The sequence below is a fragment of the Strix aluco genome, chromosome 15 (genome assembly GCF_031877795.1).
Source record: "Strix aluco isolate bStrAlu1 chromosome 15, bStrAlu1.hap1, whole genome shotgun sequence".
Lineage (NCBI taxonomy): Eukaryota > Metazoa > Chordata > Aves > Strigiformes > Strigidae > Strix > Strix aluco.
In genome coordinates, this window is record NC_133945.1 from 3,585,839 (window position 1) to 3,611,523 (window position 25,685).

At 55.4% G+C, this 25,685-nt stretch overlaps 1 protein-coding gene across 2 annotated transcripts in view; it reads right to left on the reverse strand.

Annotated features, from left to right (window-relative positions):
• Positions 1-6,079: 6,079 nt before the first annotated feature.
• The window catches only part of NTN3 (netrin 3), a 34,961-nt gene continuing 15,355 nt past the window's right edge, over positions 6,080-25,685 (reverse strand). The window contains exons 3-8 of one of the 2 annotated variants that reach the window (XR_012625217.1): positions 23,575-23,763; positions 16,740-16,889; positions 15,778-15,831; positions 7,935-8,009; positions 7,021-7,668; positions 6,080-6,926 (exon numbers count right to left, since the gene is read on the reverse strand). Coding sequence is in view for 1 of the 2 variants with exons in the window: in XM_074840591.1 (XP_074696692.1) it covers positions 7,340-7,668; positions 7,935-8,009; positions 15,778-15,831; positions 16,740-16,889; positions 23,575-23,763 (797 nt within the window). In the remaining variant the exon portion in view is untranslated. Of the gene's footprint in view, positions 7,669-7,934; positions 8,010-15,777; positions 15,832-16,739; positions 16,890-23,574; positions 23,764-25,685 lie in introns of both variants that reach the window. The other variant, XM_074840591.1, reaches the window with a different exon arrangement.

The window sequence follows — 25,685 nt, forward strand, 5'->3', positions numbered from 1 at the left end:
TGGAGAGGCCTGTTCCCCAAGCTTTCAGGGTAGTGCGTCTTGTCCAAGATGAAAACATTGGCCGTTTATTTGAGTCACGCGGTGGCTGTGTAAATAGAGGACTCGCTTCAACAGATGCCGGCTGGCGGCTCGGCAGTGAGGGCCCGATCCTGCCCTGTGCAGAGGCTCCCAGCCTGTCATGACTTAAGGGAGATGTAGCATCCCCCTGAACAAGCAATGCCACCCAGGTCCTGTGCCTCGCAAGCTGGGGACATGAATGGCAGAGGATGAAATGGGGGAGAGGTTGTGGCAGCAGCTGATTGTAAAAGCCTGGAAGGAAGCACAGCAATGCTGAGCCCAAGTCACCATCTCTGGGTGGGATGGTCTTTCTGTGCCACTGGCAAACGTCATGGTGCAACCTTGCAGCAGTGCCTTAGGGCCAATGCAGCACCGATGCAGATCATGGGGTGCAGCAGGGTCCCCCCATCCCCAGGGCACTGGTAGGGACTGCTTTTGTCTTTTGCCTTGTCCTCTCCATCGCTGCTGTGGTGGGAAAACCCCAGCAGGAGGGAGCTGATGGGTTTCTCCAGATGGTGCCCCGCTGACCCCAGCCGTTCCCCGTCTTCAGCTCTTCCTTAGGAAAACACGGTGTGGACCAGCCCATCAATTAATGGTTTCCTCATGTTCCCCCCACACAGACGACATGGGAAGCTGCCTCCCCGCTCCCCAGGTTCTGCTGAAGTGAGCCCCTGCCTCCTCATGCCCCTGTGCCTCGCATGGGTGCCAGGTATCCTGCACACATGGAGAGCATGTGTTCAACCAGTGAATTGTGCCCTAATAAAGATGAACGGGGAGATAGATAGATTGGATGAAGGAATAAATGAACAAATGAATGAATGACATGGTGATTAACTCTGACGTAATAAATGCCCCCAAGGCTTGTAAAAATACACTTGGCATTTTGAAGAATAGCACATTTCACACTGTTTTGCAAGGATGAGAGTGGCTGGAGCAGCTAAACCCCCTGCACACTTGGCTGACATGGTCATGAGTGGGAAAAGCATATCCTGCCCTGATCCTACAGCCCCCTCTGGCAGGAGCCTGGGTGGCCTCAGGTGGTGGAAGAGCCCTGGTCAGGGCTGGGGAGGCACGAGGAGGGCTGGGAAATTTAGAGGCTGAGGTTTTCTTAGGAAGCAAAATTTGGGAGGTTAAAGAGGCTTGTGAGGGTTATAAAGCACCGAGCAAAATGCCATGCTTGGGTAAGGGGTGGTGGTTAGAGTGTTGTGGTACCAAGGGCATGGCAGAGCCCATGCGGGCTTTGCCCCTGCAGATCTGCTCTGCTGGCAGCTGGTGATCACCAGTCTCACCCCAGGAGGACTAAGGGAAAATTGCTTGAAATCTTTTCATCAGATTAGGGAAGGCAGATGAGAGAGGGATTTTTTGGACCTTGGGGGAGCGCAGGACTGTTTTCGTCAGCAGCAAGTCCTGGCCATAGGACTTTGACCACTGTGGCAGACACCGCTGCCTTCCCTGCCTGTCCCCCTGAGGCCTGCAAGGGTGGAGGATGCGGCACTGAGCAGGGTGGTTGGACAGGTCACACACCTGAGGGATGGCAGCAGGCCACCATTCCCTAGTACACCATGTCCACAGGAGACAAAGCACCACTTTTCCATGCTATTAACCATAGAAGCATGGAAATGATGGGCTGGCAGGGCCTCTGTCACTGCTCTTGGGCAGCTGGAGCCACTACCAAGACCCACGTCTTGCATTGCAGGACGGAGAGAAGTTGGTCTGTGTACCAGAGAGCATCAAGGGAGCAAGGAGAACAAGGAGACCACATCAGGCCATGACAAGGTGCCAAGCAAGTAGGTGTCCCCTCTCTAAGTACGTCTTGCCCCTACTTAGAGACACAGCTCCTCACCAGGCAGCAGGTGCCCAGGGCCCAGCACTGAGCTGTGCCCTGTTGGCCAAGCAAAATGCTCTGCTCAACTACGCTGCACCTAAGGGAGGTGTTTTCCTGTGGCATTCAGGTCTATTTTTATTTATATGGACTTTGGTTACCAAGAGCAATGTGGTGGGAAATAATCTGTGTATGCATCCGTCTGCCCATCCACCCGGCTGTCTGTCCACGGAGGTTCAGTTGTCCGAGCTCCTGTGATCTCTCATGAGTGAAGCTGGCTGGATGACATGGAAAAAGAGCATTGAGTTTTCTGTAGTATTCTCACATTTTGCTTCTTTCCTTGGCCAAATTCCGTGTTTTTCCATGAAAAATGTCCATTGGCGTTTTGAAATGAGAAAAATTTCAACCAGCTGCAAAATTCAGTCCCAAAGCAGAGGGAAACTTGCAAACTTGGCGTCTCTTTCAGCTGCCTTTGAATCTCAAATGTTTTGCCCCAGCTGGATCCTAAGAAAAGGTCTGTTAAAAAAAAACACTGATGCAAAATGTGCATGGTCGTTTTGGCCCTTCCCATGTGGGGACGAGGCATCCGCTGCCTGGAGCAGCCCGTCCTGGCACGGCCACACGCCTGAGCTCAGCCAGCTGCTGCGCTGCACAGGGCGGGCGAGATCTGTGCTCTAGGAAACGGGAGTGCACCAGACTGTGCCGAAGTCTTTTCAGATCCTTTGCTGAATTAATATTTTTTTTCTTGAAGAGTTGTTTGGGAAAACGTACACCTTTGGTGAGTTTGCACTGCAGCATCTCCTGCCCTTGCAAAGCCTATGGCTGCTGGCTGTGGCCACCAGGACAGTGCTGCCACCCAAGTCTCCCTGTCCTGTGTCACCCATGGGCTCTGGCAGCACCCTGCGGTGACAAGCACTCCCCACCAACAAGGGGGTGGCTGGGGCTGGGTGGGTGCAGGTGGATATGGAGGTGCCCCAGCATAACTTCACCCTGCCAGAGCTTGTGCCAACCAGCATCCCACTGCAACAACGCAGGCGGCAAGGCAGCTCCTTGCTTGACTGCTAATTATCCCTTTCTTTTCCCCCTTAAATTAGCTTTGAAAGCAGTTAAGCCTACTGGAAATTTGGCTTGATTGCTCTTTCTTTTAACTGTGGCTTTGTTTAAATGTCAGTGTTATGGACAGCAATGAAATGTAATTACATAAGCCATTAATGAGGATATAAAAACAATACCTAAATAAAATAAACAGCAAGTAATATCATTAATGTTTCTGGTTTTTTCAGTTACAGCTCTTGGAGAGTCATGATGGGAAGGTGGAAGAGTTTTTCCACCTATTTAATCTCCATGGCTGTGAAACCCTGCAGGTTTTGGGTAACGTCAGATGCTTGAGCTGCCCGAGAAGTAGAGGTGGGTGGGGGCTTGGGGAGAGCCCCCCCCTTGCCTGATGAGTCCTGTGAGTACAAGGAAGGCGGCTGGAGGCTGGTGACCCAGTCTTGGTAAAGTGGAAGAGCTCTTTGGGGTCTGCCATCCCCGTTGTACTCAGATGGGTGGACAACCGCAGAGCCCAGCCTGGGGGCCACGATGGGCCATGAGCCATCGGTCCCTGGGGATGCACAGAGCCAGCCCCATGGCATCCCCCAGCCCACTCTTGTCCAGCCCCTACCTTCAGAGTGGGGGGTGATAGGAGAGAGAAACCCTTTGGCAAAGCCCCCCTGGCTTCCCAGCCCACACGCAAATTGCATGTGCATGCAAAGAAGACGCAGAAATTAGGTGGTTGGTACTTATTAGACTTGTGTTATTAAAAATAATAACAAAATAATAATAATCCCCCAAAACTTACATATCATATATGTTACACTATGGTCCATAGCATTCATTGGCTTTTCTTTTTACATATTTCACAGATGCCACCACATTGCAGGGCCAGGGTCCCTCTGCATGGGCACCCTTGGGATGGTATTTACATGACACATGTCCCAGCAGCACCCAAGGCCCAGGGCACCCCAAGAAGCACAGCAGAGCCCACCCCGAGATCTGCACAAGGTGACTCACAAAGGACCCCACCAGTGCTCTGGATCTGTCCCATCCAGTCATGCATTTAATTTATAAAACAAAGAGATAAAGAAGATAAAAAGGCACATGGATGCGTGTGGGGATTTAAATATGCGCCTGGGAGCAGGTCCATGTCTAAATCCCCTGGTCAGCATTGCTTCTCCCAGAAAACCCAAAGCAGCAGGGGTTGGGCACGGCTTGGCAGGCTGGGTTCCCCAGCTGGGGTTGTCCCCTCTGCACCTGGGGATGCTTCTGGTTGCATTTGGTACCTGGCTTTGGCTAAATGGAGACAGAAGAGTTACAGCTGTGCGAGGCTGCACAGCGCAGGGTCCGTGCAAGGCTTGCATACAGGCTGGATGTGATTCACCAGCCCTCTCTGCAAAGGGCCTCTTTTCCCCAGCGAGCTGCCTGCACAGCAAGTGGGGCATGGAAAGGCACAGCCAGAAGAGCCGACTCAGCACCATCCCTGTGAGGATGGCACAGCAGCCCTCCCCCAAACTGTGCCTGTGGTAGCGTCTGCGCCAAGCCCTGCCCTGAGCTGCAGGGCAGGACAAGCCACATCTTCGTGCAATCCCATGGTGCCTCCACCACTGTCCTTGGCACCCCAGCACCAGCTCAGGGTGACCCAGGCCTGGCGTCCCAGAGACAGCTGAACCCATGTGCATGGGTCTCCATGCAGATGGAGAGGAAGAAGAAAGATTAATTCTTGCTTCGGACTTTGGGGTGACACAAGCAGGGGATGGCAGGAAAACATCTTCCAGGCAACAGCCTTAGTGAAGGTGCAGAGTGGACTGCTGCAGTCCTTTGGCCAGGATTTTAGGACATCCCTCAGCCAAAGGGGGAGAGCTCCTCTCCTCAGCGGCAGCCCATGGGGTATGTGGTTGTCCTGCCCCCATGTGTCTGATCTGCCCCAGCAGGATGCCCACGTGCACTGGGACACCAGCTGGGAGCCATCTCTCCTTGCCAGCAGTCCCAGATGGCAGAGTTGAAACAAGAGGGAAGAGCCATCTGGGAGGATAAATCAAGAACTTCAACCACCAACACCAAAGTCCTCAAAGAGTTTTAGGTGCCCTGCCTCAAGGGAGGAGAAAGCAGATGCCAAAGGAAACCCTGGAGCCTCCTGCCCCAGCAGGCCGTGCAGAGTGCTTTTTGGGGAGCACAGACACATCATGTCTTTCCTGAAGGCTGTACTTGCTTAGAGAAAGCACGCGCCTTCTGTAGCCCTGCCCTGATGAGCATCCATGTCCATGGAGAGTGGTGCTGCCCTGCTCTTTCATGGGCTGCAGCTGCTGAGAAGAGGGGCCAGCAAGCTCCCACACCCTATTGGGTGATGCCGAGCAGCCTCTGGGGACATGGGGATGACCCCAATGGGCGTCCCTGCCGTGCACAACCAAAGGGTGTTCCACCACCGACTCCTGCATGAGGACTGTTGGGTGCATGGGGTCAGAGTGAGCCTGGGACAAGGGCAGCACCTCTGCTTCTTGGGCTCCTTGGTGCAAGCAGACATGGGAGGAAGAAGAGGGCTGGGTGGCCCACGTACTTCAAGGGCTGTCTCATGGCCTATGACAACCAGAACAAGAGGAAGCAGGGATGGGAGGGTCCCTTCAGCCCAGCTGGAGGAGAGAAGGGAGCTATGTCAGGAGTGTGGCATAGGATCAGCTCATCCAAGCCCAAGTGGTCCCACATACCCTTTGACCCTCAGCTTCTGGCCTCCCCGCAGGTATCCCTGTATAGGCACCCCAGCATCCATGGGACCTCAAAGATGGCACTGCATCTCTGAAAAACCACTTCCAGCATCTCCAGCAGCTTCACCAATGCACCAAGCTCCCCGAATAGGGCACCTGCATGTCCACACAGACATCCCCCACTACCTAGATCCTCACTCCCCAAAGTCCCGTCCTGAACCCCGACAGTTCTTCACCAGTCTTTTCAGCTGCAGGCTCCAGCACCACCCTGGGATGCTGGAGCCCAGAAGCCCCAGACCACCCATGGGATGAGGAGTCCACACAAGCTGCTGTGGGCTCAAAAGGGCAAAGTATCATCCTAAAGCACTGGAAGACTGTGATGTAGGCTACAGTGCCTTGCTGAGACATTCAATAAGCAAGGCAAGGCTTAGAGGGAAAGGAATATCTATTGTCAGAGCACCTATTATTTCTATTCATATTTATTATGCCAAGACTGCTACAATCTCAACATGGGAAGATACTGATGTCTGTTTGAACTGGAGACTAATACATGGTGAAGAAGATATAAAAGACTAGAGGTGGGTCAACGAAAGCTCTTCTCTCTTCCTGCCACCTCTGCCTTGTGCATCTCCTCGGACAACCTTGGCCACAGCAATACTTCCCAGGAGAGCATGCAGTCAGGCCAGCTCTGAAGGATGCACACCAAGGCAGACAGGTCACCTGGTGTCAGCTCAACAGAAACAGGTGGAATTATGTCAGTTGGTACCAGCTGAGAATATAGGGACATAGACATGGGTGGATGGACGATGATACAGGATGGCTCCAGTCAGCCTGTCCGCTCCACCCTAGGTCCTGCTGGCAGGGCAGGCCTTGGTGGACATGGGAGGGGAAAATGGGTGTCTCCAGGTCTTTTCCACTGGGTCACCTGGACTATGCACCAGGATAGGTAATGGCCAGGGGGTTGTGAAGTCTGTCGCTTTCTCCCTGGTGGACACAGCTCTGCCTGGTAGTGGCCGCCAACACAATGCCAGGGCCTGACTCCTCTCCACAGCATCGCATGGGTCCTGCCCCATGCGGCAGCACTGGTCTGTGAAAACCTGAGGTCACCAGAGAATCAGGCCTTGCAGAAGTTTGTTTGTTCTTCCTGGTCCCTCTGAAGTACTGGATGGTTTCCACTCAGCCTGCCCATATGCACATCGGGATGAAGGACAGAAGACTCTGATCTCCCATTCCCACTGGGCAAGGAGAAGGGCAGAGAGGTCTGACAGCAGCACATTTTCAGACAGCGAGGAAGACGCATGCCCTGGACACTGGAGAAAGGAGAGCTGTCAACTCAGATGTCAATACCCGGCAGAAGACTTTGTTAAAGGTAAAAGAAAAGCCTAGAAAACAAGCATTACGAACAGCATGCCCGGAGCAGGACACCAATCCCCTTCAAGCTCCTTCAGGCGACAGGCACCCACAGGATCTCGCTCCGCTTTGCTCCTCATTAAAGGTTTGTCATTACTGCGTTATTTTTAATACACACTTAGAGAAAAAGACCCACACGCACACCCATGTGTGCACACACACACACACAAAGGGAAACCATTGCCAAAATATACACTATAGACAGAAGAGTCCGTTCACACTATATATATGTACAGAGTCTCTGGGCGTAGTCTGGCAATGCACAGCCGAGCTGGGGCTGAGCACAGGGTGGGATGGGATGGGTGGAAGCCCCTCAGGGCTTCACGCACTTCCCCTTCTTCTCCCGTCGCTGCAGTTTCCGAAGGCGGCGTGTCCAGGCGTCCCGCCACTGGATGACCAGGCTGTTTTTGTCGGCCATCAGTCCTGGCCGGTCAGTGGAGTTTTCGCTGATGCCCATAACCAAGTACTTCTTGCTGATCTGGATCTTGGGGCACTTGCAGGACAGGTCTTTCAAGTGGATCCACAAGAAGTTGTCGCCACGCTTGACCCGCTCGTCACGGCACTTGTAGACAGAGAGGATGTTGATGGTGAACTTGGCCCAGTTGGCCACCGTCTCCATTTCCAGAATGTTCACCTGGACCACTGAGGGAAAAGAGGGGAGGCATGGTGATGGGGGATGTTTTGCCTTGCTCCTCAAAGGAAACTTTGGCAAAGGGAACTGCCTGTCCCCAACAGCCCCACCTGCCTCATCCACCACACCTTTGGTAGGGCTGATTTGGGGACCTCTCTCCATGCTGGGTGCCCCCCATCCCCTGGGACATCTGTATCTCCCCCACCCATGGCTTGCCTGCGGCCGACCCGCGGCTGCCTCTTCAGCAAAGCCCAGTATGGCCCAGGGAGGTCCTTACCATAGTCCTTCTTGCAATACTTCTTCATGTTAATCTTGTAGTTGCCCTTGGCTGGCTTGCAGTAGGAGTCACAATCTGCAGAGGAAGAACAGAGGGTTGAGCACTGAGGGGCTTGAAGCACGTTGGGTCCTGTCCCACCATAAGGTGGAGGGGACAGCAGCAAGACCCAGTCTGGCAGACTCCACATCCCAGCACCCTGCAGAAGGCTCCTGAGCCAGGGCCTAGGCTGCTGCTGGGGATGGGGGTCCAGCGAGTTCAGCTGCCACCCTGGCAACTCACAGGGGCTGGGCGCTCAAATCCCAGCATGAACACTGACACCACATCAGCTGGGAAGAGAAACCAAGTGACTTTGAGCCCATCAAGCAGACTGTGTCACCTCCTGTGCTGGCAGTGATGGTGTCCTGCAGGATAAATCAGCACAGGGGTGGCAGAGGGAGCCTGGGGACTTTCCTCCGGGATGCAAAAGGGGATGGATGGGAGAAATGCAGGTGAAGTGAAAGCGACCACCATGGAGAGCAGGCAGCAGCCATGGCCAAAGAGAGTCAACCAGAACAGCTGTGGCCCTGCAAATCTGGGCGACGTGGGGAAGAGACAACTCAGCATCAAACCCACCATTGGCCCTGCAGAGAGGGGACCTAAAGGAAGGTCTGACCTCAGGCCAAGGGGGTTGTGATCCTGAGGGGCAACTCAGCCCTCAGGGGCCAGGGCTGTAGGAAACATCCTCATGGAGCAGCCTCTCCAGAGACCTGTGCCTCACCGGTGTCCCAAAAGAGGGGAAGGGGATTTGGGCCAGGGGGATCAGGTGGGTGAGGGAAGCAGCTCTGCTCCACCAAGTCACTCCTGCTGCCCAAGCATCCCCTGCTCAGGCTGCTCCAGAATGGCTAGTCTCCACCCCACGCAGCATCCCTCCCTCAAGGAAGCTTTTTTCTGCGCATTTCTAAAGACCCCAGATTTGCATCTCAAGCAGAGGGAGGGCAGGGAATGCCTCTTTCCTTTTCCCCAAAGGCTTTGATCCCAACAATTGCCTGAAGCAGCCCCGTTCTCCTTTCTTTCCCCTGCCATCTTCCTTTGAACATCTCAATTTGTCTCTTTCCAAATGGCATGTTTTTTTCTAAGCCCATCTTTCTTCTTTTCTCTCCCTCTTGTAGGTTCTCTCTCCAGCTTGGCCCTGCATCCCAGGACAGAGCCAGCAGTCCCTGAAGTTGTCTTTGTTTGTGGGTTGCCACAGCAATCACTGGGGATGGAGGCGTGGGTCTGGGGGAAGACAGGGAAATAACAGTGCCCTGTGCCAAGGGGAGGAGGAGAAAAGAGGAAAGAAAGAAGCCCAGAAGCACAAACTCACCCTGGGCTCTGCTGATCTCCTTTCTGCCTGGCTCCTTTTTATCAGGGACTTTCTGTCGCCTGTTCCAAATTTGTCATCGATAGAAGCGGCGCAGCATGAAGCTAATTCTTGGCAGAGGGGAATGAGCCCTGATTCTCGGCTCAGCCCCCCTGTGCTGCTGTGCTGCCCCTCTGCCTGGGCTGGCAGAGATGCCCTGGCCCCACTGCATCCCCACAGTGGTGGCTGCAGAGGGGGCAGGGTACCCCCATGTGGGGTAGATGCTGAGTGCTCTGAAGTGCTCGGCTGCAGTGTTGAAGGTGTCTCCATCCACTGCCTCCCTGGGATGTGCTACAGCCTCACTCTGGACACCACCGCATCCCTGGGGTGCGCTACAGCCCCATCCTGGACACTGCGGCATCCCCTGGGACATGCTACAGTCCTGTCCCTGGCACTCTGCTCCATCTTTTCTTGCTACCTGAAGAGGACTCCAAAAGGGAGCTCCTGCATTATTTTGAGGAGAGCCTGGCAGGACAGGTGCTATTTTCCTCCCCAAGCAGAGTGAAGGAGACTGTCTGTGTGTCCAAGCAACCACCCTTGTACGGAGGGGCTACCAGGTACTTTTTGGGGATGGGTGCAGGGTGTGCCCCTCCACACCCACTGCAGGATCCAGCCTGGGTCCCAGCACAGCGCAAGCCTCTGGTGAAGATGCAGGACCGTGTGGGTTTCCAGTGCCCCCACTGCTGGGAGCCATGCCACTACACCAGTTTGCCAGCACCACACCATGCGGGGCCTGGTGGTGAAAGGAGGTGTTCAGGGGGCATGGAAACCATCCTGCAGTTGGCATCAGTTGTGGCTCTGCCATGGGCCTGCCACAGAGAAGGAGGGTGGCACGAACCAGGGTGTCCAGCAGGAGGATGGCCAGGGTGGCTGCTGCGTGGTGTCGAGGCCACACTGGTGCTGAGCCCATGGGTGGTGGGGTGATGGGTGGTGGGACCAGGCTGCAGGACAGTCTTGGCCAACCTGCCACCTGCCCTGCTCAGCAATGGGGGAGAAAGAAAAGTAAGAAAAGCAGAAGGAAAACCAGTAACTGCCCTGGGCTCCTGCTCATGATTCACATCATAAAACTGATTCCAAAGAGGCAGAAGGTAGTGTTGGGAATTAACAATTTGGGGTTAGTGTGGGGATTTTTTTAACCTTGGCTTTGTGCTGAGGAACATTCCTCAAATATAAAATCAATTCCTGTTCAATTTATGTAAGAAACTTGGGAAGACAAAAAAAAAGACCCAGTAACTCAAAGTGTTTTCCCTTCTTGCCTTTGAGCATGTGGCCCTCCATCACTGCACATGGGGAGGGTGCAGGTGCTGTGGCTGGAGAAGTGGCCAGGTGAGGGTGCCAGGGCTGCCACCCAGCTCAGCCTTCACCCGGCAGGACGGCTGGGTCCTGCCCTCACCTCCTGTCTGAGCACCTACTCCTGTTCCCACAGGGTTCCCCCGCAGCAGGGTTCTACTCAGGGTCTCAGCCCCCCACCCCTCACTGGGGCACAGCTATGGACCATGGCTCCATCCTCCCATGCCTGCCAGGATGCCATGTGCTGGGTGGTGGCTCTTCCCGCAGGCAGGCCCCAGAGAGCCTGGTTGTGGCTCCACCTGCTCTGCCAGCCCAGCTGGGCAGCACGCTCTCTGTCCACCCCACAAAACCATCAGGAGAGGCTGGATGGCCATCAGAGAAGCTGCTTCAGGACTATCTCTCCCCTGGCATCTCCCAGAGCATTCCCCACCTTCCCAGTTCCCTTTTAAATTTCCCAGACTGGCGCTACACATGCTGCAGGGTAGTGAAAAGATCAGGTTTAGCCTCTGCATGCAGCCACCCTCCTGCTCACCCCTCTTGCCATGTCTATGCAGCCTGACGGGGCAGCCAAGCCCTATGGAGGGGCTGGGGGATGGCAGAGACCTGTGATAATCCAAAGCTGTGAAAGTGCACCCACAAACCCTGAGATGATGCTGCATCCCCTGGGACATGCTACAGCCCATCCCAGACATTGATGCATCCCTGGGATACGCTGCAGCCCTGTCCTGGACAGTGCTTGCTCCCGCTGGTGTCCCAGGGCAGCTCTTGGCACACCTTGCCCCACTACAGCCACGGCCCAGGCAGTCCCAGGTCCCAGATTCCCCCCTCGGCCATCTCTCACCAGTGCCACCATAAAGCTTCCCTGGACCGACTGGGAGACTCCCATCAGTGGCAGATGCTGGCAAGGGGTGGGACGCTCCGTGGACACCAGGGGGGACAGCTGCCACAGAACCACTGCCTGCTGATGCCAGCCTGGCACTGGCCCGTGGTGCGGGCAGTAGCACCGCAGGAACTGGCAAGGGGGGAACCGGCCCGTGGGATGGATGGGCAGCACGGGGCAAGCACCGGGTGAAGCTGCGGGAGGAGGCGGTCAGCGAGCCACTGGCCCGGCACGGGCATCCCCCGTCTCTGTGGGGGGAGCATGTGTGAGAGGCGGCAAGTTTGCACATCTGGTTTACTTCTCCTCGCCTTGAAAAAAAAGAAGGAATATTTTGTTTTAAGAGAGATGTAACTTAATTAGGTGTTATGGCTGCAAATCTTTTACTGCTGACTTTGAATTCCTTTAAAGCCCTGTTTTGTGCTCCACAAGTTTTGTTAATTCTGCTAACGGGGAACAAGGATTTTTATTTTTTTTCCACTAAGTGGAAAATATTTTAAGATGATAATAATAATAAAAATTATGAGAAGTGGACCCAGGACATTTCGCTGCTGAGCCAGTTGGCTGCTCGGGCAGAGAGATCAAAGCTGGACCTCAAAGGCTCCAGAGGGTCAGAAAGGCAGAAGAAAGCTGGGAAGAGCGATGCAGAGGATGGCAACATCAGCAAAAAGCCCGGACGCACCCGGGGAGAGGACCCCAGCAGGGAGGAGGATGGGGAGAGGGGGGGGAAGCCCAGCACCTGAGCACAGCGGCCCCAAACAATATCCCCCTGTTCCCACAGCCTGGCACCTGCTGCCAGAGGCAGGGAGGGAGGTGGGGAAATGAGAGGAGAAGGGTCTCAGAGGCTGCCTGGCGTGGGAGGACTGTGGGGCACTGGGGGCTGAGACCCCCCTCAGGGAGTGCTCTGCCTGTGGAAGAGCCTGGAGGTTCCTAGGGGAGAGTGCAGGCAGTGGGGCAGGGTGCAGGCAGCAGGCAGGGTGCAGCACTGTGTCCAGCCTTGCCAGCAGCACAAGTATGCTGGAGGCAAGGTACCCCAGACAGAGCTGGGCAGGGCAGGATCACCTGTCCCATCTCTAATCCCCTCCAGCAAATGGGGCAGCAGGACCCCAAACAGGTCCCCTCTCCCCCGGTGCAGAGTCTGGGCAGAGGCGAGCTACTTTGCATTAAAGATATTCGAGCTAGAAGCCAGAAATCTTAAAACAACAAACCCACAGATAAAACTAGAGGCAGTTTAAGGCAGAGCTGCTCTGTTAAAACAAAGTAAACACCCGGGTCTCCAGCGAGTGCCATTTATTTTTACACAGCTGAAAATATCAGACATCACTCTAAGACTGTTCCTATTTATAAAGCACTGGAGGGGAGTCACCTTGATTAACTCTGCTCCATGTGTCACTCTCTGTTTGCAATAAAACCATTCAAATCCCCCTTCTGCCTCCCCCTTTTTTTTCCTTTACACAAAGCCTGGTGTTCCCAGCTCCCTCCCTCGCAGCAGGTAGGGCAAGCAGGGCAGGCAGGAGTAGAGGTGGTGGTGGTGGTCTGCCCTGCCCCGCGCAGCCTCCCCAGCAGTGTTACCATCACAGACAGCTCAGCTCTTATGCTTGTCCCATTATGCAAGACGTGCACGGCACCACGGGTGACTCTTCTCCGCTGCCACAGCGTGGAGCAAAACCTCTGCCAGCTCCACACAGGGCTGCTCAACTCACATCCCAATAACAACTCCCGTTTCTCAGAGCCTCTGCAGAGCAGGGCTGGGAGGGCTGAAACGTGCCTCTGGGTGCTGGGTGGGCGCTGGGCTGTGCAGCACTCCCAGCCTCTGCATCAGCGTGTGATCTGTGTGCGTACGGGGGCCAGCACTGCTCCGTGAGGAGCCGAGCTACCAGCCTCCTCCCACACATCTTGCCCCTCCATCCCCATCCACGCGCTCTACTCCTTCCATAGCTCTGTACCTTTGACACCCCTTGTTCCAGTTCTCCTCGAGGCTGCAGGGGCCATGCTGGAAGATGTTCCCAAAAGGCTGAGAAGCACATCACAGGCATGCACCAGCCTGCGAAGGGGCTGTTGGCATTTTCCACCCCCAGGGTGGGGTGGCTGTGAGAAGGAGAGCCGGGGAGAAGGGTGCATGCAGGGCACTGGGTCTCCAAAGAGCATGCAGGCTCCCTCAGGACAGACGTACCCCAATCACAGCATGGGGAAGCTCCTCATTAAATATGGGCATGGGGAGCTGGAGGTGCCCCTGCTCTCTTCCCAGGACCATATACCATGGGATGGAGTGGAGGATGGTGCAGGATGTCTATTCCACATGTGGGAAAAGACCAAGGTCTGGGGGACTACAGGGTGAAGGGTGGCCCAAGGAGGAAAAGGGCTTCTTCTTTCCCTAGCTTCTGCCCCTTGATCTGGCTTGGGATCCCTACAGACAGATAGGCAGTGGGATGGCTAGAAACAGCCACACTATGGTGCTGACAGGACTGCAAGAGAGGGGGGAGAGAAAGAAAGGTCAAGGGAGGTGATTCTCCCCCTCTTGTGAGCCCCCCCCTGCAGTGCTGGGTCCAGCTCTGGGGGCACCAACATCAGAAGGACACGGACCTGCTCGAGCGGGTCCAGAGGAGGCCATGAAGATGCTCGGGGGCTGGAGCACCTCCCCTGTGAGGACAGGCTGAGAGAGTTGGGGGGGTTCAGCTGGAGAAGAGAAGGCTCTAGGGAGACCTTAGAGCGGCCTCCTAGTACTAAAGGGGCTACAGGAAAGTTGGGGAGGGACTCTTGATCAGGGGGTATAGGGATAGGATGAGGGGTAATGGTTTTAAACTGAAATAGGGTAGATTTAGATCAGATATTAAGAAGAAATTCTTCACTGTGAGGGTGGTGAGGCCCTGGCACAGGTTGCCCAGAGAAGCTGTGGCTGCCCCCTCCCTGGAAGGGTTCAAGGGTTGGACAGGGCTTTGAGCAACCTGGGCTAGTGGAAGGTGTCCCTGCCCGGGGCAGGGGGGTCAGAACTTCATGGTCTTTAAGGTCCCTTCCAACCCAAACCATTCTATGATTCTATGAAAAGCCCTGCTACAGCCCCCTCTGATGCATGGCCCCACGTGCCTCTGAAGAGCTGGCCTGGCATCAGCACAGCCCATCCGCTCCCACCGCTGGTGACCACCACGCAGGGCACAGAGGTGCCAGGAAGACAGATGAGATGGCAGGGGGCAGCTGATAGAAGAGGGGCGGTTGGGGAGGAGATGCAAAGCAGCTACTCTACCTGTCTGCCATGGCATCTGCTGGGCCACATCCTGCAGTGCCAGGGAGGGCTTAGCGTGGCGGCGGTGGCAGAGGGTCTGGCGGCTGGCACCACTGTGTGGTGCTGTCGGCATGTGCTGTGTCAGGGTGAGAGCTGAGGGCACCTCGGCGGGGCCCTGGCAGCTGTGGCTGGGCTGAAAGAGGGGCTCTAACCCCCCAGTGCAGGCAGCACCCATGCACCCACCAGTGCCCAGCCCTAGCCAAACCTCTGCAAGAGCACAAGCAAACCTGCAGCACGTGTGGAGGTGTGAGGAAGCCAGGGTGGCTCTTGAGGCACTTTAAGGACAGCAGCAGAAATGCCTCCCTCGCCCATGCAAAGCCTGCAGCCTGCTGCCAGAGCTACCCCCCTCTCCCACTGGGTGACAGCAACAGTGACATTGATCCTCCCATGGCCCCATCAGCCCACAGAGGCAGGACAAGCAGCTCAGACCCAGACACTTCTCTCCTCCAGACCTGGACGGGGCGAGCCCTGTGTCACCCATGTCCCAGGGGAGACCTGGCAGCCTGTACCCCGGAACAGGGGCTCCTGAGCCTGCCTGCAGCCTGGTGGACCCCACCACCCTGGCACTGCTCAGAGAGCCAAGGCCCTGTGGAGGTAAAAGGCTCTGAGGAGAAACCTCTTGCACTGGCACCGATAAAAAGAGATTAAAAAAATCCAGCCCCCAAGCACCCACTGAGCCGTAGGTGCTGTACGCCACAACTCCTGCCATTACCTGCCGAGGGGCTGCGAGGCCCTAGCAGGCTACATCCCTGCTTTCCTCCTCGGAGGGGATGGAGCCACACTTTCCCTGAGAAAGTCCCATCAAGCTTTGTTGATCTCTTTCCAGAAATACACAGGATTTCAAATCTCAGTCATTATTTTCATCAAAACTGTTCGCCAGAATTTTTTGCCATTAATCTTTTTGCCAAAGGGAAAAAGATTACACACTCCTTGGTGTGCTGGGGAGAGGGGAGGTGGGATGGGATGTGTCTGGGCAGGGCTGGGGCTGTGGGCTTGGCCCAGGATGTGGAGCACTTACCTGCAGGTGCTTCCGTGCTGGTCACCAGGGAGGTGGGATTGATGGCAGGGATCTCTGGAACAGAAAGGGAGACATGTCTTAAGGAAAGGCATCCCCAGCTCTGGGGCTGACACCCGGACAAAAGCCCTCCACAAGCAGGGTGCAGAGGGGATTTTGTGGGTCACTTCTGGCAGCTCGTTAAGAAAGATGGATGCGATGAGTCTGATCTGAATATCACAGGCCATTAAACAGACCATAGAAATGCCCAAATGCTCCGAAATGCTCAGTAAATTGGGACGGGTTGAGACGCTGCAACCACCAAGAAGCATAAGTCACTGCTGCAGAGGACACGTGCTCCAGGGATCGACAGATGAGCAGATGCTCAGCTGATCTGAGCATGCTCCACCCTGCACAGCACAGGGATAAGCACGGCCAAAGACAACACTTTCTCGGGACTCCTGGCAACAAAACCTGGGGGAAATTCTGTCCTAACCCCAAATCTGGCGAACAACAGAGGGAGAGGAGCCAGCCCTGCCAACTCACCCCCACTACCCCTGTTCCAGCAATGCCATCAGATGCTGCAGGGCAGCAAGTTGTTCCTCTGCTTCTTGGGACAAATTCAGACCCACAACAACAATAAAGACGGTTTTACACTGCTCTGACCTTGCCCCAGACCTGATCACACCCAGGGCTCAGCAGGGTGAGGAAGGCACCTTGCTGCAGCTGAAGAGATGTCCCAGCACAGCTGTTTCAGCCAGCTGGAAGCACTAACCCAAGGGGTCGTTCAGCATCTCCTGGGCTGAGGGGCAAAGCACAGGTGCCCCCAGAAGGTTAGAACTGCTTTGACCACCTCCTGGAGCAAAACCACGTGGATGGGCAACCCCTTGGCTCAGCCCCCCACCCACCACAAGCCAGCCCAAGGACAGCATCCTGTTGTGCTGGTGGGGGTCCCCGAGCACAGGGCAGGGCACAGTGGTACTCACTGATGCAGGGGGCCACGGGAGAGCGGCTCTGCTGGTAGCCCTTAGCACAGCGGTTGCAGGTGAGGCCGGTCACGCCGTCCTTGCACGGGCACTGCCCCGTCGTTTGGTTGCAGGTCTTGCCAGCTGCGCCAACGGGGTGGCAGTCACAGGCTGGGTGAGAGAGAAAAGGTTACATGAGAGGTGATGCACAACGCAAACCCCAAACTGGACCCAACATGCCACCCATGGAAAGGCAAGGAGGTGGGTCCTTCCAACACACCGGTGAAAAGCAGCTGCTGGAGCAAGACCCGTCAGTCCAGACCATGATCCCACATGTGCTGTGAGCAGCACAGGCAGGAGGGAGAGTGGGTGAAGGGCTTGGCCAGGGTAGGGCCTCCGTTGAGGAGGATGCTCAGGATGAGCCCCTGGAGACCCCACAGCTCACACAGGCACCTTCAAGCTGGAATTTAAGGTCTGGACACTGGAAGAACTGTTTCTTCCTGCCCGCTTTTCAGGCAGCTGCTCTGGGGACAGCCTGGAATGCATGCAGGCAGGAGGAGAGGCAGTCCCACGCCTGCTGCCAGCCTTGTCCCATGCAAGCAAAGGGAGTGGGGCTCACATGGGTCTAGACAAACCCTTCTTCATTGCCAGGGTGGGACTGGGGGCACTGCAGGGACAGAAAGTGGACAGATACATGCCCAGGTCTGCTTTTCCTCCCCCTCAACCCCGGGGTGGTGCTCCTGTTGCAGCAGTAAAAGGCATTTTCTCCACTTGCTACCCTACTTCTGAGCTTTGCAGTCCACAGAGCTGCACCAACACGGAGCTTTTACACTAACTTTGGCCTTGTTTTCAGATGGTCTGAAGTGGATCTTCTTGATGCTTCCCAAGCTCATGAGCCTCAATGCCCATCCTGCCTCCCAGACACCCCAGCCAAAGGATGTCCCCATGGCTTTCTGTCACAGCCTCCCCAGGGGAAAATCCACAACTGAGGTGGGTGAAAGTTGGGTCTACATCCTCAGGACAGACCCAAAGTGGCTCTCCATCACACAACATTGGATGATGGATGCACCAGGGGTTGCCTATGAGGAGGAGTGTGCGAAGGAGATGTTCACTCAGAGAGGACCTTCCCATCTGCCTTGCCCAGGGCTGGACGGGCTACGAGCTGGAGGAGGTTATCTCAGACTCCATCAGTGTAAGAGTTGAACATGATTCCAAAGCAAAACAAAAACACTCCCCCCCTGCCTGCCCCCGCAGCCCCCTGATGTTATCGTTTCCCTAATTTTCACCAGATGGGACTGGTGGGAGCACCACAGTGCTGCTCCTCGGGTCCCCTCCCGCATGGCCAGAAACCAGAGCAAGCAGACTCTAATGGGGACCAGATGCTTCATTCTTATCAGATCTTGCCTGGGACTGGAAACGGACGTCTTTCTGACAAGGATATTTTGGGGGCTCAGCTGTGATAACAAATGGCAGCAAGTAAGGGAGTCTTGGCATGACGTAGGGCTGTCAGAAACATGGGGTCTTTCTTCAGCCATAACAGGCTTGTCTCCTGCCAGGGCGGTCAGCTCGCCCCAGTGAGCAAGGCTTTCCTGGCTCTCCTGCAAACACCCACTGTCAGGTTATCAGGGAGCCCCAAAGGTCCTGAGATTATGGGATGGTTCAGCCCTAGACTGCAAGGAGCAAAGCCAGCAGCGATGGTCCAGTGCTTCACCAGCCTCGGGTGACCCATGGGAACAGCATCACTGCTTCGCCCTGGGGGAGAACATCAGGCTTATGGCCCTCTCTTGAACCACCGTGCTCAGGGATGTTTCACGTACTTCAGATGCATCTTGATGGCCTCCCTATGCCTACTCCACAGGGCTCTTCTGTGCGGGCTCGGCTGGATCCTGCAGAACTTGAAGGAAGCAGGTGCCTTTGACGAGCTGGCAGGTACACCTCTTGGAAACCATCCATTGCTTTGTCTCTTCCACTAGCAAAGGCTTGGGCTTCTGTTAGTGCGGCTGGGCATGAAGCATTGACCATCCTCATCACCACCCATGCTGGAAAGAGCAGCCCAGTGCCACCAGAATCACCCCAGTGCTGCCCTGAATGAGGGGTTCTCACCTCACCATTGGTGCTCAGAGTGTTCCCAGGGCCACACACCCATCTCCAGCTGGTGAAGTCCAACCCACTCCAGAACAGCTGGGCAAAAGCTCTGTCAAACACCCGCTTGTCTGAGAGATGTAACCATGTAGGGAGAGCGCAGAGGTCCCCGCAGCCATCACTCCTGCTCTGCATGCACAGCGGCAGTCAGTGCCCTAAAAAATTTACGGCCAAAGGCATGCTTCCAGCAAAGATTTATACAAGCGCTTAACTTCACTCGTTGTGGATAATCTCTTGGGCCCCAGCAGTGTACTCCTGGTGTAAAGTCTAAGGATGGACATAAATCTCAGCACAATCAGGACCCAATTCATCTAAGCAGATCCCTCTTCATGTGGTGGAAGAGGGCTTTCAATGACTCTTAATGTTTTACCCGGATTGGCAAGTAAGGCAGTTTTGCTCATCTCACATCCACATCAGTCTTTGGTCTCTGTCAGACCACCCTCCGGCCCCTCACGCCGCTGTGGTGGGATTTCCTGCAGTCCCACGAGAATCCATTGCTCCTTCCCGCTCCAGGCAGCACTCAGTGCTTACCCTGACCAGTCCCGCATCCCACCGTGGCCGCATCCCACCACTCCGGCTGTAGCATCTCCATCCCTCCTCTCCCTGACGTGACCCGGAGAGGGGCTGGCCAAGGGACCCCATCCCGGCACCGGGGAATGCAGGCGTCGGGTCACAGCACAGCTCCACGCCTGCTGCCCACACACTGAGCCCCGCTGCTCGTGGCCCTGCCGGTTGCCGGGATCTGGCCCACAGTGCTTGAATGGTGGATTAAGTCACTAGCTTGGAGCTTAACTCATCGAGCTGTGCTTGCCAGAAAGCATGTTTTGCACCTAATATTGAGGGTATTTTTGCGTCTTAAGGCTTAGCTGCTACTGCTTCACCAGTTTTCATTGGAGAAAGCTCACAGTTTACAGCTTTGTTTAAATTATAGGGATTAATGCACAGCCATTCTTTATTTGACTTTTCAATTACCACCATTGAATTAAACCTGTAGGTTGTTCTGCCTTTTCCATCCTCCCAGCTTTTCCATCCTGCAGTGTCCAGCGGTGATGCTGGCTGCTGGCCGGCCGGCGGCTGGAGGGGAAAGCTTGACTCCCCACTCACCAGCCGGTGGCTGAGGGCTCTGCTCAGTTGCCAGCAGGACATGTGGGCTTGTGCAATGTGCAGTCAATATTTTTGTGCCTATTTCAAAGACGTTGCATCCCAGAAGAGACAAACCATGGTTTGATAGTTATTTAGTAACATGCTTTGGGGTTTGTTTAAATAAAATGTAGTAGTTCCTGGCTTCTGGGCTAGTATTTCACCTCCTGAATGTGAAACAAGCTTCATTCCTAGGGCCTGCAAAATCTGCCTTTGCTGGGATGTTCAGCTTCTGCCCAGGACCAGTGCTGTGGTGGGTGCAAGGAACCTCTGTTGAAAGCTGCAGATGTCAGTTCATAGCAGCTTGTTCCATGCCTGCTTTTAAGATCTGCTGTCCTGAGGCTTGTTTTTCCTTTTATTTCTTTTTTCTTGCAGGCATGTAGGTATCTGATCTGTAGGTACAGGACACATCTTTGGTAAAAGCAAGCCCAAACTCTCTTGTCATGTCTCTATATATTTATATATCTCTGTCAGGTGTTGGTCCTGCTCCAAGGAGCTCCCAGTCCCAATGGATCCACCACTGGATAAGTACAAGAAAGGGGTGGACATTCTCTCTGCTTTACTGAAAGAGGGACAGCCAAAGGAGCAGAAGCATCAGGGATTTTATTATTAACTTCGTTCCCTGAGGCAGAGCCAGGAGCTGGCTCCCAAGACCCAGGGTACTGCCTTTACTGCCAGATCCTCCTCAACATATGCACCGTAGCGGGGGATGGCCCTTGTGCACATGTTCATCTGGCTGGGCTGAACCTTTGCAGCATTTCCAAACCATGGGCAATCACTGCCAGCCCTCCGGAAGCGGCACCCTCTGGACCAGGCTGGCAGAGACCTGCCCATGGCTTGGCACGGGGACAGGCAGGGGAGGGAGGTTTGTCTGCAACAGGGGACCTACCACAGCACCCTATTCCTCCTCTCCGCCGCAGCCTGGACATGGCTCACTGGCATTTCTCCTGCACAGCAGCATCAGCCCTTGCCCCATCCCACCAGCTCCTGAGCATCCTGGGATGCTCTGCCCACCTCATCCCCTCCAGAGGAGCCACCTTAAATCCGAGACGCTTTCCATCACCTTCATGCTCCACAATTACTGCCCTGCCAGGATGGTGGAGCAGGACTTGCTCTGACAGACCGCAGGCTGCTGCCTGAATCAGGCAGGCGCAGGCAGATGGAGGCAGCCCGGGCCCCTCTGCTTCCTCCAGCTTCAGCCGTGAAAACAGAGGGACCTGGGAACGCTGCACCTGCAGTGTCCCTGGTCCCACAGACTCACACCCAGCTCTGACGCACACATTGAGCCGGGCCCTATCCAGTTACCCTCCTCCCTGTTTCCAGCACCTAGCCAAATCCTGTTTGCTTTATTTATTTATTATTACTATTTTTTTGGTAAGTGCTCTCTTCCCTGGCTGGAGCAGAAATTAAGACCTCAATGACCATCACAGAGGTGTCACTGAGAACCCCGGGTCCCACAGGGCGGCAAACACCTGCAAGGCTTCCATTTTTCTTGGGATATTATCAGACAATTTTGGTAGCAAAAGTAGAAGGAGCTGGTGAACCAAAGGAGAGCAGAAACCCCTTGTTCAGGGAGGGGTGGGGAGATTGGGTGCTGCCCGCAGAGGATGCAAGGTGAGGTGGAGGTGGCACAGCCACCCCAGTGCTCATAAGCCCCAGTGCCAGTCAGGGTGATCTGGGGCTGCCTGCGAGCCCCCAGTGCTCAAGGAAAATCCTCACAGAAAAGGGAATTTTTCTGAAGCTGCCCCAGTCTGGCAGCGTTGCATCAGGAGCCAGGGACTGCTGCCATCACTCCCTGGCCTCAGTCAGAGCCAGGACCCCTCCCAGGAATGGGATGCAACCCGGAATACTGTGCTATAGACCTTCGGGATGCACGTCTTGTCCTGCCTCCTCCTCTTCCTCTCTCCTAGTGCCTCCCAGTGTAACCCCAAGGATGCTGGCACCTGGCATGGCTTTGTGACCTGGCTGCCACCTGGCATGAGCCCCGTCAATGGGAAACCCCTGCTGCTGCCGGGGGGCTGCTGTGCCTACAGCCATAGCTGTGACACGGCTTGGCCAAGGCCATGGGGCTGGGAAGCAGTGCACGGTCCCGTGAGGACATGGGCTGCTGAGGTGTCAAGTCAGCTGCTTGGGTTATTAAAAATGATTAGCTCATCGTGTGCTAATGAGCTGGCTGCAGGCAGGGCTCCCCCTGAAAGCGCCTGCTCAGTTGTGCTCCCACCACCACCGTGGCATCAGTCAAACATGGGAAGTTTCTCCCTTTGCTCTCTCCTCTCAACCACTCCCGTAGGAACAGGGACAGGGAGAGGCAGGGGCGGCTCACACAGCACAGGCAGTGGAGGAATTTTACCTATTACATCCTGGACCCAAATGAACCATACCTACAAACAACACTAAGGCACCCAAGATGGGAACACCAAAAGCCAAATCCTTCAATTCAGGTCTGTGGCCATAAAGTTAATGGTCCAAAACCAGCTTCAGCGGTTACTGTAGGCCCTACATAAACACACTAGCGTCATGTCCTTACAGCAGTGAAGGTGCCCGCTGCCCACATGACTGCACAATGCTTGAGAGAGGGATGCTGCGCTCCCTCCCGGGAGGTACTTGCAATCTAAGCTGGAAGAAAAGGGATCAGAGATGAGTTCCTGGCCTCAGAGCAGCCATGGCCAACCTGCCTGCTCCAGCATTTCAGTCTGGATCCCGCCAGTCCCTGGGGGTGGGCAAGGTGTTTTCTTATCTCAATTTCTTTGTGAAACTATTATTTTGAGGCTTTACAGAGGAAAAAGGCTCTGCAGAGAAGGATGAGCAGGGAGAGATAAGACAAACCAGATGGGCTTAGCCAGGAGCTAGAGGAGGGAGAGGAGAGATGCAGGCCCCATGAAATTTGTCACAGGCTGGGGACCTTGCGAGGTCAAGCTGCAGCTTGATGGCTTGGAGACAGCACGGTTCCTGGACAGCTCTGGGGACAAGCCACCTGCCTGCAGTCACCGAGAGCTGTAGTGCTCATCATGCCCCCAAAAACAGGTCCCATAGCTGAAACGCACAGTGTGGAGTCCTGCACCGCAGCCCAGCAGGGAGGTGGAAACCTCTGTCAGCATCCCCAGTCCCGCAAGACAGGAAAGCCACCACGGGTCATTTTGTGAAGCGGCTCAAATACTTCCAAGCATGTCTATGGCCCAGACAACGTCAGTGTCAGAGACGGGTTTTCAGCACATTTAGTCATGCACTTTCTCCAGCACCTGCCCAGCATCTCTCCGACTGTGGAGACTGTCACTGTGGCCACACCAGGACCCTCCTGGGATGGACCGGGCTCCTGGGAGCCTGCTCACTCCCTGCCTGTCATCCTCCCCATCCCTTGAGGAGGTGCTGGGCCTGAAGTGATGTCCCTGCCTGGTGCCCTTGCGCTGGCAGAAGCGACCAGGGTGACAGAAGCTGGAGGTGCCCTGCAGTTGCCAGGGGGAGCAGCTGGGCTCTGAGCAGAGCAGAGGGATGTCCTGAGGATGGGAAGGAAGAGCAAGGAGACCAAGAGAGGTTGCAACTCCTGTGCTGCCTGCATGGAGACCCCCCAGCTTACCTTTGCAGGCCTTGCGGTCTGTGATGGACTTGCTGAGGTCGCGGTAGAAGCCCTCCTTGCAGTAGTGGCAGTGCCGCCCTGCGGTGTTGTGTCGGCAGTTGAGGCAGACACCACCACTCTTCCTGCCCGAGAGCTTGTACAGCTCCATGTTGAAGCGGCAGCGCCGAGCGTGCAGGTTGCAGTTGCAGGCTGCAAGGGAAGGTGAGAGGGTGAGGGCTGGAGGCAAAACCAGGGAGACCCCCTGGGTGGGCTGGAGCTGCCCCAGTGCCCTCCACTGCTGCTGGGGGCCGGGCCTGACCGCACCAGGGGAGCGGGACGGGCAAGGCACGGCACGGCACAGCTGGCCCCAACGTGCCGTCCAGATGTGCGGTATCAGCCGCCCCACAGGACCGGTGCTGGGAGGTCAGGGAAGAGGAGAAAGGGCACATATAGGGATGGGGCACTGCTCAGCTGAAGGCAGACAAGTGTGAGGTGGAGGGGTTCAGCTAGGGGGTCCAGCAGTGCCAATCGGGCACCTGCAGCCCCATCACCCCCCCGTCACTTCCCCAGCAGCTGGCTCCCATCTTGTGCCAGGGGGTGCGGTGGCATTGGCTCTGCTGCCTCACAGGGTGCCATCCTCAGCATCAGCAATGGAGCCCCCCCAGTTCCTTAAATAAAAGGCTCTATCCTGTGTGCATGTGCACACCTAGAAAGAAGCCCACACAGCAACCCACGCATGTGCATGCACACGTGTGCACACACAGATGTGCACGAGCACACATACTAGCTCGTGTGCACACAAACATGTACATGCTTGCACACAAATGTGCACCAAAATATCCACATGTTACACGTGCACACACAGGTGCGTGCACGCACGCAGACGCGCACAAACACCCGCACACTGCTACGTGTGCACACACACAAATGGGTGCACACTTGTGGGCACAAATATGCCCACAAACGTGCACGCTCACATGTGCAAGCACGCACATTCATACCCATGCTCATGTATGTGTATACATACACGTGCACGAATATGCGCACACACACGTGCACGGTCCTGCAAACACACACACGCACTATTTTTTCATTAGCCACAGGAACTGCGCAGCCCCCCCTGCCCGATTCCACGTGTGTGAGATAAAAAGGCAAAGCAATGCCCGTTCCTGCTTAACACTCTCACAAAAAGATAATGGGAACAAGATTTCCTTCGGCAAAACGTGGCGCCCTCCTTCCCCCGTCCCGGCCCCCTCCCCACACCGGTAAAGTGAGGTTGGGTGAGAGTTTTTCCAGGCATACTGTGAAATTCATTAACGTGTCAGCCCAGATTTAACTGCTTAGGCCTGGCTTGGCGGTCGTGTGAAGTTGCCTCCCCCCCGGCCAGCAGCGCTGGTGGGAGCTTCAGCCCACGCAGATCAAACGCTCCCTCACCCGCCTCGTCACTCCTGCCTCAGAGACGCTTGGGGAAGAAAGCTGAAGCAAACCCCAGCCCTAAAAAAGAGCCTTTTTGGAGGTTTAAATGAGTTGAGCGAAAAGTTGGTGTCGGCCTCAGTGCTGCCGGCACCACGCGCTCAAACCTCAGCTCCCCCAGGAGCTCCCCTGCTTTATGAGATTAGTGTAAAAATCACATGGCAGGCATCAAAATAACACTCCAGCATGGCGGTAGGTGCCTCTGGGGAGTTGTGCCTTTTGAGCTCATTTTTTTTTTTCCCCAGTGCTGGTGAAAAATAGGGACTTTTGAAGCAAATTCTGACACAGGGCTAGGTGCTTGTGGTGCTTGGAAGCAGAGCAGCAAATACTGCCCGTGGTCCCAGGCAGCCTAGGATGCTCCTGTGCCAGGGATGCTGCTGTGCTGGGGATGCCAATGCCCGGCCAGGCTTTGCCAGGGCCAGAAGAAATGCGGTGAAGCACCCCGACATCCAGGCTGCTCTTGCACTCACCAGATAATGGGGCAGTTTGTGACGCTGAACTGAGGTGGCCACATGTAATTGTGGCAAAGGAGCGATTTTTGGAGGGTAGAGCGGCCTTGTTATTCCCTTGCATCACTGAAAGGCCAGTTGGGTCACCCGAAAAGGCAGATTTTCTGTCCCGCTGGGAATGCTTGGGGCCACCCCCGCAAGCCCCTGGCA